The 18,236-nt window shown below is 48.5% G+C and overlaps 1 protein-coding gene across 1 annotated transcript in view; it reads right to left on the minus strand.

Annotated features, from left to right (window-relative positions):
• LOC144111033 (uncharacterized) overlaps positions 1 to 13,737 on the minus strand; it is an 82,469-nt gene extending 68,732 nt beyond the window's left edge. Inside the window, exons 1-3 of the mRNA XM_077644127.1 lie at positions 13,346 to 13,737; positions 12,591 to 12,708; positions 194 to 428 (exon numbers count right to left, since the gene is read on the minus strand). Of these exons, the coding sequence (XP_077500253.1) occupies positions 194 to 428; positions 12,591 to 12,708; positions 13,346 to 13,604 (612 nt within the window). The 5' untranslated portion in view covers positions 13,605 to 13,737. The remainder of the gene's footprint in view (positions 1 to 193; positions 429 to 12,590; positions 12,709 to 13,345) is intronic.
• Between the last annotated feature and the right edge of the window lie 4,499 nt (positions 13,738 to 18,236).

Genomic DNA, 18,236 nt, shown 5'->3' on the forward strand with positions numbered 1-18,236 from the left:
TATGGAGCCCAACGCTATGTGTTCATTTTGTCCCATGTCTTCTCTTAAAAGCTATAAATTATGTATTCAAATGCGCACCTCCTCGCTACCAGAGTGCACCAAATATTTGGACAGTCACTGACTGAACCTGACTAGCCCCTGCACTGCAATAACGAGCATACAAGCCACAAGAGGGTGTCATCATACCACATACCAGAGAGCGGCATTCCTCGGTTGTCCATACACGTGTCGGAGTTAGGTACGGGTCCAGCTCCTTGTTGGCCCGCTTGGCGAGTTCGTCCTCGTTTGGGGGCGCCGACATGCCGTTCACGTCGCGAAAGTATGGGTGATGGAAGACCAGAGAATGGTACCAGTTCTTCCGCACCTTCGGCTTTCTGCGGCGCTGCGTCCGCTCTGCCACCCGTGCAGGCAGCTCCTCCTGTAGTTGCCTGCACAAAGTGGCACCGTTTCACCACACATGTTCCACCAGCAGTGCCAGCAAAACTGGCCACTAGTCCAGCACATACACTGCCCAGCAAAAAAAAAACACAGGAGCACGAGTTCCCAAACTGGGTTCCATGGAACCCCTGGGTTCACTGGAGTGCTTTCTGGAATTCCCTAAGCACCTTTGTGATAAGGGGGTAATTACTCACTGGCATCCACCCAAGGGCAGCCATACGGCTATTCAAAAGAAAGCTACACAGCTTTCGTGGTTGCAGCAGGTAGAAGACTTCACGAGTTACATCGAGGATGTCATCGATCTGTGCAAGAGGGTGAACGCACAGATGTCCGAAGCCGACAAGATCAGGCATATTCTCAAGAGCGTTGATGATGATGCCTTTCAGATGTTGTTGGTGCAAGACCTGCGCACCGTCACGGAAGTCGTCACCCTATGTCAGAGCTTTGACGAACAATGCAAAACAGGTCTCTTACACGCTAACAAACCACGAATGCTGACTCGCTTGCCGGCCTGAACGATGCAAAAGACCAGTCATCACTCCTGCTGCACATCAAGAGCATCATCCGCGAAGAAGTTGCTCGGCAGCTCTCGCTTATTCATTATGTCAGCGGGCCCGCAAGAGGTGTGGGCCCGCTGACATATGCGGACGTTGTTGCACGACCTCGACCACCTACCTATGCTAAGCCTCCTGGTCCCGTTCGAGAGTCCGCTGCTTTTATTCCACCGCCTGCTCAACTGCGAACCTCCTGGAGCTCGCCTGATAATATTCAACCACCTGCTCAAGTGCAATAATTTATAGGCCTTGAGCAACAAGATGACAATGCTTCACACTACACTGAGAAGTGAGGGACACTTTATCAAACTCTGTCAAATTGAATTTGTTAACAAAACCTGACAGCCCGCATTTGATGACTTTGTCATCATTTGTCCGACGGCAAAAGATGCATTTATTCTTAAGAGATTTGGATTAAAAGTTGAAAAACTTTTTCCCGTCCCTCTGATTCAAACTCGGGTCTCTGATGACAAAATAGCCGAAAAGTGACTTAAACTGACAAACGTGAACTCTGCGACTGCTGGCAATGAGTGGTGCAGCCTAGCAGCAGCTGAAATGAAAACTACCACTGGCCGGACAATGAAGGTCTTTATGAGCCGCTGGCTGCTACAGTCACTTTGGTTACGTTTGCACCAGCGTTACAATGGATCTCATTCCCGATAACGAAGTTCTTGCAAAGAACAAGAGCCTCAACCCCACACAAGGTGCAGTGCTTTTGAAGGGTCAGCAGCAAGCCAAGCTACTGGTGCGGCAGCTGTCACCGCCGAGCCACCGTCACGACAGATGAGTAGAGACTGCTACGTATGGACATATTTAAATTCTGTTCGAATAGTCCTCGTAGCACTTGTTATGCAGCCGAGTGTCTAGGTATGTTGACAAAGCGAACATGCTGAGCAGTGCGTTTGATAACATGGAGGCTCAAAGCTAGCCACAAGTGTTTTTCTCATCGCAGGTGCTTGCCGTGGCATGAACTTCGTCCGAGGAGCATTTAGAAGGGCACTTGGAGTTCCTATGCTGCACCACACTTGTAAATCGAGGCACAGGAAAAAGCTCACAGGACGGTTACGACTGCAACGAGCGATTCAGCGACATCTCTTTAGGTGTTTAGTCACGTTACCACTCGTGTCATGGTCACACGACTAAACACCTAAACAGCTATTGCTGAATTTCGCGTTACACAGTCATAACCGTCCTGTGAGTTTTTGCTTGTGAGCTTTTTTTCACGTGACCACTGGTGTAGTAGTCACGTGATGCACCCCTCCACTGGCAGGTAGCTTTTCCAAACAGAGCCACCCGTAGGCTTATGCCACCAGTAGGCATATGCAACCCAGGCTGACAGTGATACAAGGTGAGTCCGTTAATGACCAGTGAATGCATGGAAGCGCAGCGATGGCGTAGAGGTAGGGCGTCCGCCTCGCTTGCAAGAGGACCGGGGTTCAAATCCTGGTGCGGCGCAATTCTCCACCGGGTCTGAAAAAAAAAAGCCCGCATGTTCATGGAATTGCATAAACAGGCCTAGGGTGCAGCCTCTTCTCGGTGACCAGAACCGACAATGAACTCCCTCACCAGAACAGGATTTGGCCACCCTGGTGTAGTACTTGGCCAAAACTTTCTATAAACAAACCAATTAACCCTCGGCCCCCAGTCCCCAGCGGCTGCGGAGCAACTGACCATGGCGACGGTCAGACCTGTGACGCAGCGGAAGGTGCTAAGAATTTATGGCTCCGGACAGGCCGCCATTGGGATATGAACCTGGCAACGTTTAATGCTAGAACTTTATCTAGTGAGGCTAGCCTAGCAGTGCTGTTCAAGGAACTAGCAGGAATTAAATGGGATATCATGGGGCTTAGTGAAGTGAGGACAGGTGAGACGTATACAGTACTGAAGGACGGACACATACTGTACTATCACAGATTAGCGGATAGACAAGAACTAGGTGTGGGATTCCTCATTAATCAGGACATAGTTGGCAACGTAGAGGAGCTCTACAGTATTAACGAGAGGGTAGCAATTATTGTAATTAGACTCAATAGGAGGTACAAGCTGAAAGTGGTGCAGGCCTACGCGCCTACATCCAGCCATGATGACCAGACTGTTGAAAGTTTCTAAGACGTGGAATCGGCAATGAATAAAGTAAAATCACAGTACACTGTACTGATGGGTGACTTCAATGCGAAAGTGGGCAAGAAGCAGGCTGGCGACCACGCGGTAGACGACCATGGGATAGGCTCTAGAAATAGCAGGGGAGAGTTATTAGCTGAATTCGCAGATAGAAATAATTTATGGATCATGAATACCTTCTTCCGCAAACGAGAGAGCAGGAACTGGATCAGGAAGAGCCCCAAAGTGAGACTAAAAATGAATTCGACTTCATGCTATGCGCTCAGCCTAGCATCGTTCAGGATGTGGCCGTCCTCGGAAAGGTGTGCTGTAGCGACCACAGAATGGTAAGGTCTCGAATTAGCTTAGACTTGAAGAGGGAACGGAAGAACCTAGTGAAGAGGAAGTCCATTAACAAGTTAGCGTTAAGAGGGAAAGTATAGGAATTCAGGACATCACTGCAAAACAGATATTCGGCTTTAACTGAGGAAGACGATCTTGATGTTCATACAATGAACAATAATCTGACAGCCATCATTACGGAGTGCACAGTAGAAGTAGGCGGTAGGACAGTTTGATAAGATACCAGAAAGCTATCTCAGGTGACGAAAGATCTGATTGAGAAAAGCCAATGCATGAGGGTGTCTAATCCTACCAACAGAATAGAACTGACAGAGCTATCGAAATTAATAAATAAGCGCAAGGTAGCAGACATAAGGAAGGTTGATATGGGGAGAATCGAGCATGCTCTAAAGAATGGACGTAACCTAAAAGCGGTGAAAAGGAAACTAGGCACAGGTAAAAACCAGACGTATGCGTTAAGAGAGAAGGAGGGCAATGTCATTAGCAATATGGATATGATAGTTAACGTAGCCGAAGAGTGCTACACAAATCTGCACAGTAGCCAATTTACAAGAGTGTTAATGAGAGAGACTGTAGCGCACAGCAATGCGGCATCCCGCCAGTAACAAAAGAGGAAGTAAAGGCAGCCTTAGGAGCAATAGAAAGGGGAAGAGCAGCTGGAAAGGATCAGGTAACCGCAGATCTGTTGAAGAATAGGGGGATATCATGCTAGAAAAACTAGCCACCCTGTATATACAATGCCTACTAGCTTACTATCCACTGCCTGCAAGGTATTTACTAAGGTAATCACTAATAGAGTCAGGGCAACCTTAGGCTTCAATCAACCAAATGATTAGGCTGGCATTCGTAAAGGATATTCCACAATAGATCATATTCACACTATCAATCAGGTTATAGATAACTGTGCAGAATATAACCAACCTCTATATATAGCCTTCATTGATTACGAGAAAGCATTCGGCTCAGTGGAAACCTCAGCAGTCATTGCATAATCAGGGTGTAGAAGACCCTTACATCAAAATACTGGAAGATATACATAGCAACTGCACAGCTAATAAAGTCCTCCATAAAGTCAGCAATAAAATTCCAAGGAAGGGCGTCAGGCAAGGAGACACGATCTCACCAGTGCTATTCACCGCCTGTTCACAGGAGGTATTCCGAGGCCTAAATTGGGAACAGTTATGAATAAGAGTAAATGGAGAATACCTAAATAATCTGTGATTCGCTGATGACATTGCCTTGCTTATCACTCAGGAGGTGAACTGGCAAGGGAACAGCAGTTCACAATTGGCAGCAAGGGCTTGGAAGTGGTAAAGGAATATGTCTACTTAGGGCAGGTAGTGACCGCTGATCCGGATCATGAGAGGGAAATAACTAGAAGGATAAGAATGGGGTGGAGCGCTTATGGCAGGTTTTGTCTGATCATGAATGGCAGTTTACCAATTCCCCTCGAGAAAAGTGCACAACAGCTATATCTTACCGGTACTCACCTATGGGGCAGAAACGTGAAGGCTAATGAAAAGAGTTCAGCTTAAGTTATCGACAACGCAGCGAGCCATGGAAAGAAAAATGGTAGGTGCAACATTAAAAGACCAGAAGCGGGCAGAGTGGATCAGGAAACAAACGCAGGTTAATGACGTCCTAGTCGAAACCAAGAGGAATAGGCTTGGGCAGGGCATGTAATGCGAAGGTAAGATAACCAACCGCTGGTCCTTAAGGGTAACAGAGTATATTCCAAGAGAAAGTAAGCGTAGCAGGGGGCAGCAGAAGGTTAGGTTGGCAGATGAGATTAAGAAGATTGCAGGAAAAGGGTGGATGCAGCTGTCAAAGGATAGGGTTAATTGGAGAGACATGGGAGAGGCCTTTGCCCTGCAGTGGGCGTAGTAAGGCTGATGATGATGATGAATGCATGGTGGATGGCACTAACGCACAAACTAGTTACGCCGACGACGAGAAAGCCAGGGACGGGCACCTAACAGCTATCACTGTGTAGCAATACAATGTGGGCACAAAAAGCGTAAATCACCAAAACATCAAAACTCACCAGGCCACCTGTTATGCCGCCAAGTATAGGTTTCCTTTGGCTTCCAATATTCATGTCTTTTTTCAGTCTTCCGCACGTAACAACAGCGCACTAGTGGTTTACAAAACAAAGCTTATATGCTTCAAAATCCAAATGCGCAACTTTCATGTGTAACTTTCACATTTTTTAGCCTCGGAGATGTGTGGTTTTGCTGATGTTTCGTCATAACGCTTGTTCTTGTGAGATTGGCCTGTAGCAGCGATATCTGTACAGTAAAGCCCCATTATTACGTAGTTGGCGAATACATAGAAAAAGTATGCACTATATGGTAGTACACCACCCTGACTACTACAGATTTTCCAATATTCACCCTCCGAAAGAAAATTTCACAAACAGTAAATTTCCCAAGAATACCTGTACGTGCACTTTATTCATGTCCTGCCAACCAGAAGCCTTTTTCAGATGCTGCCGTGCGGTGACAACAGAAGAATCGAAATCAGCTAGACTAGCAGCAAGTGTGTCCATGAGACCCATCTTTGCACTTTGCACTGCAGCACACAATACCACAAGGCCACAACACATTCAAAATGGAAGAGCAAGGTCACACGGGCTCTGTGGGGTGACTGTTATGGTTGCTGTGATAAGGCGGGCAACGATATTACTCGGTGGTGTGTTTACACATACAGTAGTAGCGAACGCTCTCTGGGCTCCCTATTGACATGGACACTGCCGCACTCCTCAGGGCCATAATGTTGTATTGCCAGCGGTTTTGCGTCACAGAACAGTGTCAGCCTAACTGTGACGAAAAGCATGTATTAACCAGTAAGCATTTGATGAGCCACTAAGCCTCAAGCAGCCAGCCAATACACGAGTTTCAATGGTGATTGTTAAGTCGGGGAAGGGAATTCTCACAACAATGTTACAACCTAACTGACCGAACCATGGCCTTTTGGTAGAGCATCCGCCTCGCATTCGGGTGGTGCTGGGTTCGATCCCCAGTGCCGCCAGGTACCCACCAGTTTTTAATGGGTGCAAGATTTCCCCCGGCCTGGTGCTCGTCTCTTCTGGGTGAGATGCTTGGGAAAAGGGTCTTGACTACAGCTGCTCCGACGTATCAACGATAAGTTCTGCCGTCAATGTTAAATCCACCACGTGCGGTAGAAGCCCATTTGTGGCCCTTTTTTTATGACTGCTGCTGCTGCTGTGTGCCAGCGGGTCAAGGTTCGGCGAGTTCTATCGAGAGAACTGCGGGCGACGGTGTGTGCATCTCGCAAGAGAGGAGGCGTCGTCGCGGAGACACCATGGCACTGAGGGAGTTGCCTTCACTGCGGAAGGTCTGCTTTGTCCTCACTGAGGAGGAGATGCCGTTGCGCTAGGGCGTGCGCGCACTCAGGGACAGCGCATCGAGGCTATGCTTGCGTTCAAACCACGTTGGCCGAAGGGGTACCACCTTTAGCAGGCTGCGAGGTGATTCGAAAGTCGGGCTTCGCCTGCGAAGGGTGTAGCGGTGTTTACGGACCCTCTACCAAGCGAACACCGCTAAAGAAAGCCGGGCGCCAGGCCGGGGGCCACTATTACCCATTTTTATCAGTGGGTGTCCAGCGGTGGGGTTTCGAACCAACCACGTCCCGCAGCCGAGAAGGGCCCAAGGGTTCTTCACTTGCGAGTTAAACACGAACCACCTTTGCAGGCAGAGCTGTTCGAAACTGGATTTGCCCCCGAAGGGGTGCAGCAGGGTTTTGCGGAGCCTCCTCCAAGCACACACACCCCTGAAGAAGCCGTGCGCTGGGCCGGTGGTGGCTTGTACCCATTCCTACCTGTGGGCGTCCAGCGGGCGGGTTTCGAACCAACCACCTCCCGCAGCCGAAGCGGACGCCCAGACCACGACTGCGGGCCTTGGTCCCACCTCGGCAGTGGGTTTTTGGACCAAGTCCACAAGGTCGGGATTTGAAGGCGCAGGCTCCTTTGCCAAGCCATTAAACTCTAGCAAGGCGAGCACCAGGCCGGGCCATAGCTTGTACCCATTTTGAGAAAGCCAGTGGGTAACCGGCCGGCAGTGGGAGTTGAACCCACCACCTCCCAAAGCAGAGGCGGGTACACTATGAGCCACGGCTGCGGATACTTGGTATTACTGTATTTTAACTGTATTTTAAATAAATAAATAACTCTTGCTCTTTTCTACATTACAAGTTTTTTCAGTAAGAGCGGTATTTTTGTGGTTCATCACCATCAGCCCGACTACGCTCACTGCAGGGCAGAGGCCCTTCCCATGTCACTTCAATTAACCCTGCCCTTTGCCAGCAATGGCCACCGTATCCCCACAAACTTAATTTCATCCCACCTCCCCACCCCTTAAATTTTTGCCACTTCCTGTTACGGTTGCCTTCTCTTGGAATCCACTCCGTCACCTTTAAGGGCCAGTGGTTATCTTGCCTTCGCATTAGATGCCCTGCCCATCTTTTTCTGGATTTTGACTAGGATGCCACTAACCCGTTTGTTCCCTCACAGACTCTGCCCACTTTAAGTCCCTTAACATTACGCCTATCATTTTTCTTTCCATAGCTTGCTGCATTGTCCTTAAACTGAGCTTAATCCTTTTCGTTAGCCACCGCGTTTCTCCCTCGTCGGTGAGTACCGGTAAGATGCAGCTGTCGTGCACCTTTCTCCCGAGGGATACTCGTAAATTGCCGTTCTATTATCTGAAAGAACCTGCCATATGCACTACACTTCCAGCACCTCCCTACCAATTGTGAACTGCTGTTCCCTTGCGAGACTGTTCAACATTACTTTGGTTTTCTGCATGTCAATTTTCGGACCCATCGTTTTGCAATTTATCTCGTGAGTGACTCGGCAAGGCAATGTCATCAGCGAATCACAGATGATTCGGGTATTCCCAATTGAGGCCCCGGAACACCTCCTGTAAACAGGCGGTGAATAGCATTGGAGAGATAGTGTCTCCCTGCCTGATGACCTTCCTTATTCGAATCTTATTGCTGACTTCATGAAGGACTATGGTATCTGTGCAGGCGTTATAGATATCTAGTATTTTCATCTAAGCCTCTCCTGCACCCCGATTCCGCAATGCCTGCATGACAGCCGAGGTTTCCACGAAGTGAAATGCTTTGTCGTAATCAATGAACACTATATATAGGGGTTGGTTATATTCTGCACATTTCTTCATCAGTTGATAGTGTGAACATAGTCTACTGTGCAGTATCCTTTACGAAAGCTTGCCTGACCAATTGGTTGATTGAAGTCCAAGGTTGTTCCGATTCTATTTGTTATTACCGAAGTAAACACCGGGTAGGCAACAGGCAGTAAGGTGATCGGTCTGCAATCTTTCCTCTCCTTGGCGAAGATGTTAGCGTTCTTCCAAGCTTCTGGTATGGTCAAGGTCATTTTGAATAGAGTGGCGTTTTTCCAGCACTATCTCCCCTCTGTCCTCCAATAGATCTGCTGTTACATGATCGTCACCAGCCATTTTTTCCCCTTTGCCCTGCTCCCAAGGCTTTTTTTACTTTTGTTGATGGGATGTCCCATTGCTGTGCACTACTGCCTCATGAACATTCCATTTACACTGTCTAGAGTATAGATTTGTGTATAACTCTTTGGCTACTTTAACCATCTTATGCATATTGCTATGACATTGCCCACTTTGTCTCTTAGAACATCTTTTTACGTACGCCTAGTTTCCTCTTCACTGATCTTAGGTTACCTGTTCTTCAGAGCATGCTCAATTTTCTCCATATTAAACTTCCTTATGTCGGCTACCTTGCACTTATTACTTGGATCTCTCTGCCAGTTCTATTTTCTCTCTAGAACTAAACGCTACTGCATTGGTCACCATTGTTTTCATTCACTCAGTGACATACATTTTTCGCTTGCCACCTAGAAAAAAAGAGAAAATTCTGCATGTAGACAGAATTGCTTAACCAGGCCTGGGGTGCAGCCTGATCTCGGTTACCTGAACCAACAATGCACTCCCTCAGCAGCGCAGGATTTGGCCACCCTGGTGTTGTACTTGGCCAGGAGGAGGTGGAAAAACTTTATTAAAAAGAAGGAAAGTTGTTTGAGCTTACGGGTGGGGCCCTCATTCCCGGGCTTCATTGGCTTGAGCTGCCCTGCGGTATGAGGGCCCATTGATCCTCCAGGTTATCGCTTAAGTCACCTTCCACCACTCAAAAGACATGATTTCCATCTGCAGAGTGTTTGGTTTGGCCCCACATCCCCACGAAATGTCGAAAAGTGTAGGGTGGGCCTGGCACCAAGGACATGTGTCTGTGTATAATGTTGGGTGTATGAAATGTAGTCAATAGAGGTTTCGAAATGTGTTCGTCTGCACCTGCCGCCGAGAGAAGGCATCTGGAGTGTCTAATATCCTACGAGGTGGGGGAAGCGTCTCCTTTGAAGACGCTGAAACTCAAGGCGCTCATTATACATGAAAGGTAGAGGAGTAAACGCCACCATGGCACGTGGCCCCGCTCAGCTGACGATACCTCAAGCAAGAGCATGTGCCCTCTCGTTTCCCCCGTCCCTGGCTTGGGGTCCAGGTAATGTGGTGGTGCTTGGCGAAGGGTGTAGTGCCCATGAGCCAGGTGACATGCTTGGAAACTCGGCCATTCAGGAAGTTTCAACACGGCGTTATGAGTCTTATCACATGAGTGCTTTGACCTTGGGACTCAATGTCTAATGGCAACCTTCTATAAGCAAACCAATTTACCCTCGGCCCTCAGAGGAGCAACTGACCAAGGCAGCAGTCAGACCTGTGACGCAGCGGAGGGTACTAAGAATCTCTGGCTCCGGACAGGCCATCACAGGAAACAGCCTGACGCCAGAACCTCATCCAGAGAGGCTAGCCTAGCAGCGATGTTCCAAGGAACTAGAAGGCATTAAATGGAATGCAATATGGTGTAGTGAGGTTAGGTACAAGCTGAAGGTGGTGTAGGCCTACACATATAAATCCAGCCACAATGACCAGATCGCTGAAAGCTTCTATGAAGCCAATGAATTTTTCCTCGGTGTCCCTTGAAGGATAGCTTAAGCGTTCAAGTTTTCTGCCTCAAAATACTGCAAAATCAAGCTGCACTCGCATTTCACATTTCAGAGTAGGGTACTCGTCAGTTCATTTTTCTTACCTTTCAAGTTTCTGTGAAAGGTGCAGAGCTTTCATGTATAGCCCTATGGCTGCACTCACTAATGAGTAATTACTGATTTAAATGGAAACTTACTGCCCCCTGCTTGGAAGAAACAACTCCACAAAAATACCAACACAAACACTTTCATGCAAGACAGAACCACAAGCATCTTAAAACCAAGACCCTAAAAGGGTCAGGTCTCACAGCAGCAATTTCACTTGGGGACCCGATAATTCCTACACGAAAATACAAACATAGATGTGTAGTCTATTCTTCAGCATACTAGTGTCCACCACAACAAGCACTGTCAATAACAAGTGGAAAGAACCCAATGCCTATCAATCAAAAGGCTTTGCAAAGTATCACCACTGTTCGCTGGAATGCTCCCATTTTTCTAAACGGCAGTTTCATAGCACAAGACTTGAAGACTTAACACTTGGCATTTAACCAGATCAGTGCTCAAAAAGTTCCAGAAATCATGGCCTTGGCATGGAACTGACCAGCACCAAAAACATTCCCAATCCCACAAGCAGAGCAATGCTGAGCAAAAAACTGCACACTTTTGCTGCGAAGCGCAGCTACAGTCAGGATAATAAGGTTCACATCAAGAAGTTGGACTGCTGAGCACAGCAGGTGCTGTCAATGGAGAGGCTTCAAAAACAGTGTCCAACTTCCTATGAATTCCTTCTACGCGTGGCAATACTTCAACGCACAATTCTTTTTGGAACTAAGCATATACAATGACACGCACACAGTGTCCAACACATAATGCATATACATCCACTCACACACCAGCTACCACACAGGCACATGCAGCTTTTAATGTGCGCCTGAGAAACGGGAATTTCACACATGCGGTATGCAAAGCACAGTGCATGTGTACACTTCACACACACGTGCTTCACAGACTCAAAAGAAAACATTTGATAAAAATCTGCCTGGTTGGGAAAATTAATTTAGTAGAAGGATGACTGACGCCAACCAGGTTAATTTTTGAAAAACAAGACGCTCCGGAACCGGCTCGGTCCCTTCTTCACGGTGTGACTACGGGCGAGGCACAGCTTGGCTTTTTAAGCCCTCATGTTGAATACCTCCGGGTCAATGGCCGCAAACCATGGATGTAAGACGAATGAAGTGTCCCCAGGGAGCGATTCACATTCCTTCGTGTCTGTTGTATGTGCCATGACTCCAGCAGAAGCCTCCTGTGACGGTTAGCTTCGGTCTTCAGTGCAATAGTGCCATCAAAGTCAAGGCTTCACAGATTGACGGCCTGGCCAGTTTTGCATAAATACTGGAAGTAAAGCACTAACCACTTTTCATACCAATTTCACGCCATGCAACTGATGTAGATGCAAAATTGTGGCACAGTTCTGCATGCCAAGTTGGATGCTAGTGCACTGAACAAATTGCTTGCATTTTAGAACCACAGGTGGCAATGGTCAGAGTGGACCCAAACATTGTAATAAGAAGATTCTGTCCCACAGGGCAGTGTTCTGGCAAAATATTCTTGGCAACAATAATTGTCATTCTGAAAATGCACAGCCTATGTCAGAAATGTACCACCCTAGCAGTTTGCTTCTAAACTGTGCACTGGGGCTCTACAGCCCTCCCAGAAGTGTTGAGCCTCAAAGCCCAAATGCAAGGCTGTATATCTTCGACAAAGGCTGTACCGCCAACAGCACACTTAACACAAATGCACGAATGCATGTCCTGCACGGACACTTGAGCCGCTAAGCGGTGGGCACGGGGCCAAGAGCATGCTGCACGGTGTGTTTGCGGTGGTTGGCGACAGCTGATGTCCTGTCTCAACCTTTATGTTGTCTCAGACCCAGCGGCCGACGCCCAGCGGTTCTAATATCAGTTGAAGACATGCGCTCGAGCATTCGTGTTAAGCTAATGCCGACAGCCCTTCACCCGAGATGAGATGACAGCATGCATCATACTCCTCTATGCAACCAAGTAAAAAAAAGGCCTTACCGGTTTTTTTCAAGAAATTCTGTGAGCTCCCGAACAGCATTCTCGAGAAATTCTTGGTAAACTTGGTTCGCATACAGGCACTGCTGTAAGTCAGACGGTGCTTCCGTATTGCTTGAGCCTGGCCAAAGGTGAGAAAGTATATGCACTTGTTTTCTCAAGTTTATAAAACAAGAACAAATTCAGCGCGCAAACCAGCACTCGGTGTGTGCGGTAACATTTAAGGCAACCAAAACCCCATCCTCCAGTGGGTGGCAAAACGCGCTCTCCTTCGGACAAGTGACGCGGTACGGACCACCGCCAGCTCATTACTGTCATTTACAAATCGCACAGTGTAGTAAGTTATTGAATAAGCAGCCGCGCATCACAACGCGTGCAACGCAGTAGAATAAAATACACGTAATAAATGCCTGCCGCCCTCCCGTTTATCCACGGTGCTGGTGCTTAAAGAATTTTGTAGCGTATAGCGAGGTTTTTTCAAGCTACCGCGAATGGTGCCGTCGTGCTGCATTCCATGCACGTGTATTAAAAAAGGGGGTATCCGCAAGCTTCGTTCACTGCGGCTCGCTTCACACTTCTTACAACTACTGCTTATAACTTCTTTTTCTCTGACGACACGTCAATGTAAATACTGATGGTTTATGGGGCTTTAACGTCCCAAAGCGACTCAGGCTATGGGGGACGCCGTAGAGAAGGGCTCCGGATAATTTCGACCACCTGGGGTTATTTAACGTGCACTGACACCACAGTACACTTACCAAGAAGAGATTCATTTTCGGCGTCGTTGTCGGAGTCGTTTTCCTCTGCCATAACGGGTGTGCCAACGTCGACATACTCTGAGCAGGCATCGTAAAATTGCTCGTCGGACTCGTCGCTGTCGAACTCCTCGGCGTCGGAAACGCCGGGAAAGAGCGCTATCTGCGGACGCAAGTCAAGAGGCGTGGCGTTACTTAGCCCCGGCTCGGCGTTACTTGGCCCCGGCTCGGCGTTACTTGGCCCCGGCTCGCTATAGTCCATGTCAGATTCGTCCAGCCGCACGCGGAGGTGCGTGCGAACAACGAGAACCCACCACGCGCTTCGGACGTTCGCACACGTTTGCACCTTGATTTCGCGCTGCTAGTGGCTAGGCCTAGGCACCCTAGCGCTGCTGCCGCAAACGACAGCGGAACGTTTGGCCGCCGCTAGGCGCCGCCACTCGAGAGTCGATTTGCCTCTGAAGCAATGTAAGTTTATTGAAATAAATTTACAAGGAGAAGAACGTAGCTGTGAACTAGCAGGAAATTAGAAATTGATAGCGGGCCGTAGTCGGGTTCGGACTCCAGACTGTCAGGACTGAAGTAGCGGTGGGTAGTGCCGGGCCACAGTTCTTGATACCAGCCCGTTCAGACCTCTAGCGCCGAGTTACCAGCATCCTCGGAACCCATAGAGTTTATAGTAAGTAAGCTCTATGGTAAGAAACTCTATGTCGGAACCGAAACAGAGATATTAGATTAGATAGATAGATCATAGTTTCTTACTATTAACTAGAGGGAAAGCTGGCGACGCACCCCGCGTGTTTCCAAATGCCTGAAGATGCAGCAGCAGAAGGTCCGGTAGCGTCACTAAACATAAAAACACAAGCAAAACAAAACGATTACGCCGCTTACGTTTGTTCGAGCATACCACTTATTGCACAAACTGAAATGCATTGTTAACAAAATAACATCTTGCATTAAAACTTTTGCACAGCAATCCACTCTTTACATCGCCTGCGTTCGTCGCGCCATCTTCACGTCGGCCGACTGTGCCGCTGGCGGGGTGGCTGGTTTCGATCGAAGTTTCGCGGGGAAGAAATGTGCATAGGACATGAGTATCGCGCTACGGCACAGCCCCAAAACCAGCACGAGCGGTGTACAGGTTGAAAAAAAAAAACGAAGGTGAGCTATGCCGAAACTCCGTCTCGATAGTTGTCGCGCGATCCTGTCGTACACATTGGTGTGCAGCGTGTTTACTTAAAATAAAGGTGATACGCAAGCTGGCCCTGACTTCTCTTACGATCACATTTTTCCGTCCCATACCAAACATATGCCCGCAAATATCCTAAATGGTCTTGCTGCTGATCGCCTAGAGAACATTCCCCATATTCCCCATCGTACTGTTCTCTCCACTGATTCCTCCGGGAGCTGCGAGAAGGCGTCGATTAGGAAACATTAGCAGGAATGGCTTGGAGCTATTCCGCTTCGTATCCGTGATTACTCTCCTATATTCTTTTTAGAGTTTTTGGCTATTGGTTTGGCTCTTCTCAAAATTCTGGGACATGTAGCACGGGTTCTTATCCTTGCAGACTGCCTTTCAGTTTTATTTCTTTCCAAACTTCAGGAAAATCTGTATTGAATCGTTCCTTTAGGTTTTTTGTTCCACTCCCCGTGAGAAGTTAATTTGTCCGGGTATCTGGTCATTCAGGTGTCTGTTTTTGAGAGGCGGTCGATTTAATGCAACGTCAGCTCTGTCACAAAGTTCATGCCTGCCCTGTCCAGCTTTGACTGAGAAACATGTCGCGGAGCGGCGTCGACGACGGCATTCTCACCATAGCGCTCGAGGGGTCACTCAAAACTACTCCCCCCCCCCCCCCTCTCCTACCATTTTTGCCATACAGGTGGCAAGCGCTTGCACGTGTTGGGAACAGCAGAAGCGGATTGAATGCCCCGGCATTGTTCGCGGCCCCCAATGACTCCTCGGGGGATGAAGGCAGTGTGCCGAATTCTTTCGACATTCCTTCATGTGTTCTTTTTTTCTTTTTGGAAGCTGCATTCCTCTGTGCGTGGCTCCTGAAGTGTCCTTTTTTCCCTGTGTTTTTTTTTTCTCTCATTCTTTGGCATGCGAAGGGGGCGACGGGAACGCCGCGCGCTGGCAGTTAGTCTGGAGATTTCGGTGCGTGCGGTCGTGAGTGAGGTCAGCCAGGGAAGTGGTCGGCAAGGAGCCTAGGCGGGGATCTGACGCGTAGAGCGCGGCGACGGTGGTCCCGAAGACGGGAGGCCCAAGTTCGCCCGTATCCGCAAGCCCCCATCAGCCCCGCGACGAGCAACCGCAGCCCGACGCTCCCTGCGACCGGACCTTGCCACTCCGCAGCTAAGCCATCGTTTCTCACCACTCACTTCAACTCTTTTTAACTTTGTATTTTTGCTTTCTTTGTTTCTCGTTGTAATTCTTTTACTGTATTTCCGTCTCGTAACATTTTTGTATAGCAATCGCCCTGATGTTTCTTTCTTTGTGTTAATTGTTGTGTTAACGTGTTCAATTGGTGCTTGTGTTATTTGCGTCACGTCAGTGTACGGCGCTACCTTGTCGGGCATATTGTAATACTTGGTTGTTGTTTGCCTAATTAAATTAATTCGCTACGGAACTTGCCTACGCCTCATGCCTCCTGTCAGCGACTAATCAGGCGTGGCCCCTATCGCCGGTCAGCAGTCGAATCACAATCTTTCGCACGCGGGGCGGAGAAGTTTGTCGCTCCTCCCCCTCCGAACTTACGGAGAGTGCAGTGGTGGGCAGGTTGGCCCGATTAATTGTAACTTCGGCGCCAACCAACACCGCAGTCGCCCACGATATCTTGTCAAGCTCTCAGTGCCCTTGTAATCAATCTCGTCCTTTGCCTCATTCTGGTGGAGATTTCGTTTCCTGCATTTCTAACATAGCTCAGCCAGCTTCAGTGATTCCGTTGCTCAATGCCGCGGGTTTTGAGCATTTAAAGTATGCCCTTAGTTGGAATATTTTGTCATATAAATCAAGGCTGTGTGAGGTGTCAATGACGCTTCTGCGATGCACAATCCCCCACCTAAATTTGTACCATCGGGACAAAAGTGGTATACTCCATGCAGCGGGAGCCGGAACAACGAAAAACTAGTGTTCCTGTATATGCCCCCTGCGGGAGCATACGCAGGAACACTAGTTTTCCGTTGGTTATTCCGTAGTGTTCCTATACATGCTCCTGCAGGGAGCATATTTAGGAGCATATATAGGAGCACTGGGGAAAACTGCATCGTAACGCCATCTACAGGCGGCATCTGGGATCGAGACAGCCAGTTGGAGCCCTTTATTACCTGCAGGCATGTCGTTTGACTCGTTTCAATGTTTCGTGCTTTAGATGGCATTACGGTGCAGTTTTCCGTTGCTCCGGCTCCCGTTGCATAGAGTATACCAGTATTGCCCCCGATAGTGCATATGCAGATGCGGGTTCGCTATGACAAACCTTTGTGACTGATGTGGGGAAGTTGAAACAATAGAACATTTTCTCCTCTCTCGCCTGCGGTTCACATTTCAGAGAAAGTCGTATCTGGAGGTCACCCTTGTGACGTTAGGACTCCTTGTGTCTCTTCCAGTTCTTCTCTCGTTCATTGTGAGCACCAAGGGATTCGCATTAAGAAGGTACCAAGTAGAAAAACCGGCAGAAGAGGACGCGTACACAATAGAAGAAATTAACACGGACGACGCTGGAGACACAACTGAAAATTTTTACTTGATCAAGGAATCGAGCAGAGCAGGGTGCACATGCGCATGAGCAGGACATGCCGACAAAAGGAAGAAAACGAAAGCAAAATAAAGATTCGTCGTTTAAAATACTGCTATCTTGCACGTGGAGACTTTTTTTTTTAATCGAGAAGTGTGCCATGAGGCATAAGTTGAAAAAGGAAAGAGGGGAAGGAATGCACGGGATTGAAAGTTAAAAGAAGGAGTGAAGAACCGTTGCGCTGAGGTATTCGCAGAGGTTGTTAATGAAACGGTTGTCCATTGTCCACTTCACGAAGTCACTTTCGCGGTTCCACCGCAGGCCAACCTCCCTGAGGAGCCGTTTTCTGATAGCAGCCGTCGCTGGGCACGTCCACAACAAGTGCCGCACATCACATATGTCCGGTGCATCGCCACAGTGAGGGCACCTGTCAGGTAGTGGCAGATCTTTGGCACGCCACCGATGACGGACAGATGGTGTCAGAGCCGCCCCTGCCCGAATCCGGCGCACGGATACCTCCTCCTGCCGAGTAAGACTACGGGGGAGAGGGTGCGAACACGGAGGAATTAGAGCGCGTGTTCGCTGGCGCAGAACTTCGGAATCGGAAACGTGGGACAGGAACGGATCTGGGGGAAGAGGGGAAGGTGGCGGATCGTCTAATGTATGAATATGAGTCATAGCATCCGCTTGAATGTTATGTGGATCCTGGGCATGGCCGCGAATCCAGTGTATGCGCACAGGACATGGATACTTTGCGCAGAGCACATGAATAGATTGTGAAATCTGGAACGTTCGTCGAACAGCCTTCAGCTGTTTAAGGGCGGCGCGGGAGTCGGTGTAAATGTGAACTGTATTGAATGTTGGAACGAGCGGAAGGGAAGCAATGGCATTGTAAATGGCTTGAAGTTCCAATGCCAGGGGAGTGCACGTATCCGCAGTATACGTCGCGCGAGAGTTGAGATGCGGATGAGATGGACTATACACAGCAGTAACTCCCCTCTCTGCAGAATGAGATGCATCCGTGTATAATATGCACCCTTCAGGCAGATACGCTGCTGATACCGACGGGGAAACAGTGGGGCGATTGTCAGTGAGCTGGCAATAGGACCACGGTGGAAGTGTCTTTAAACGATGAAGTTTGAGAGACTGTTTTCGAGCTCTAT

This window comes from Amblyomma americanum, chromosome 11 (assembly GCF_052857255.1).
Source record: "Amblyomma americanum isolate KBUSLIRL-KWMA chromosome 11, ASM5285725v1, whole genome shotgun sequence".
NCBI lineage: Eukaryota > Metazoa > Arthropoda > Arachnida > Ixodida > Ixodidae > Amblyomma > Amblyomma americanum.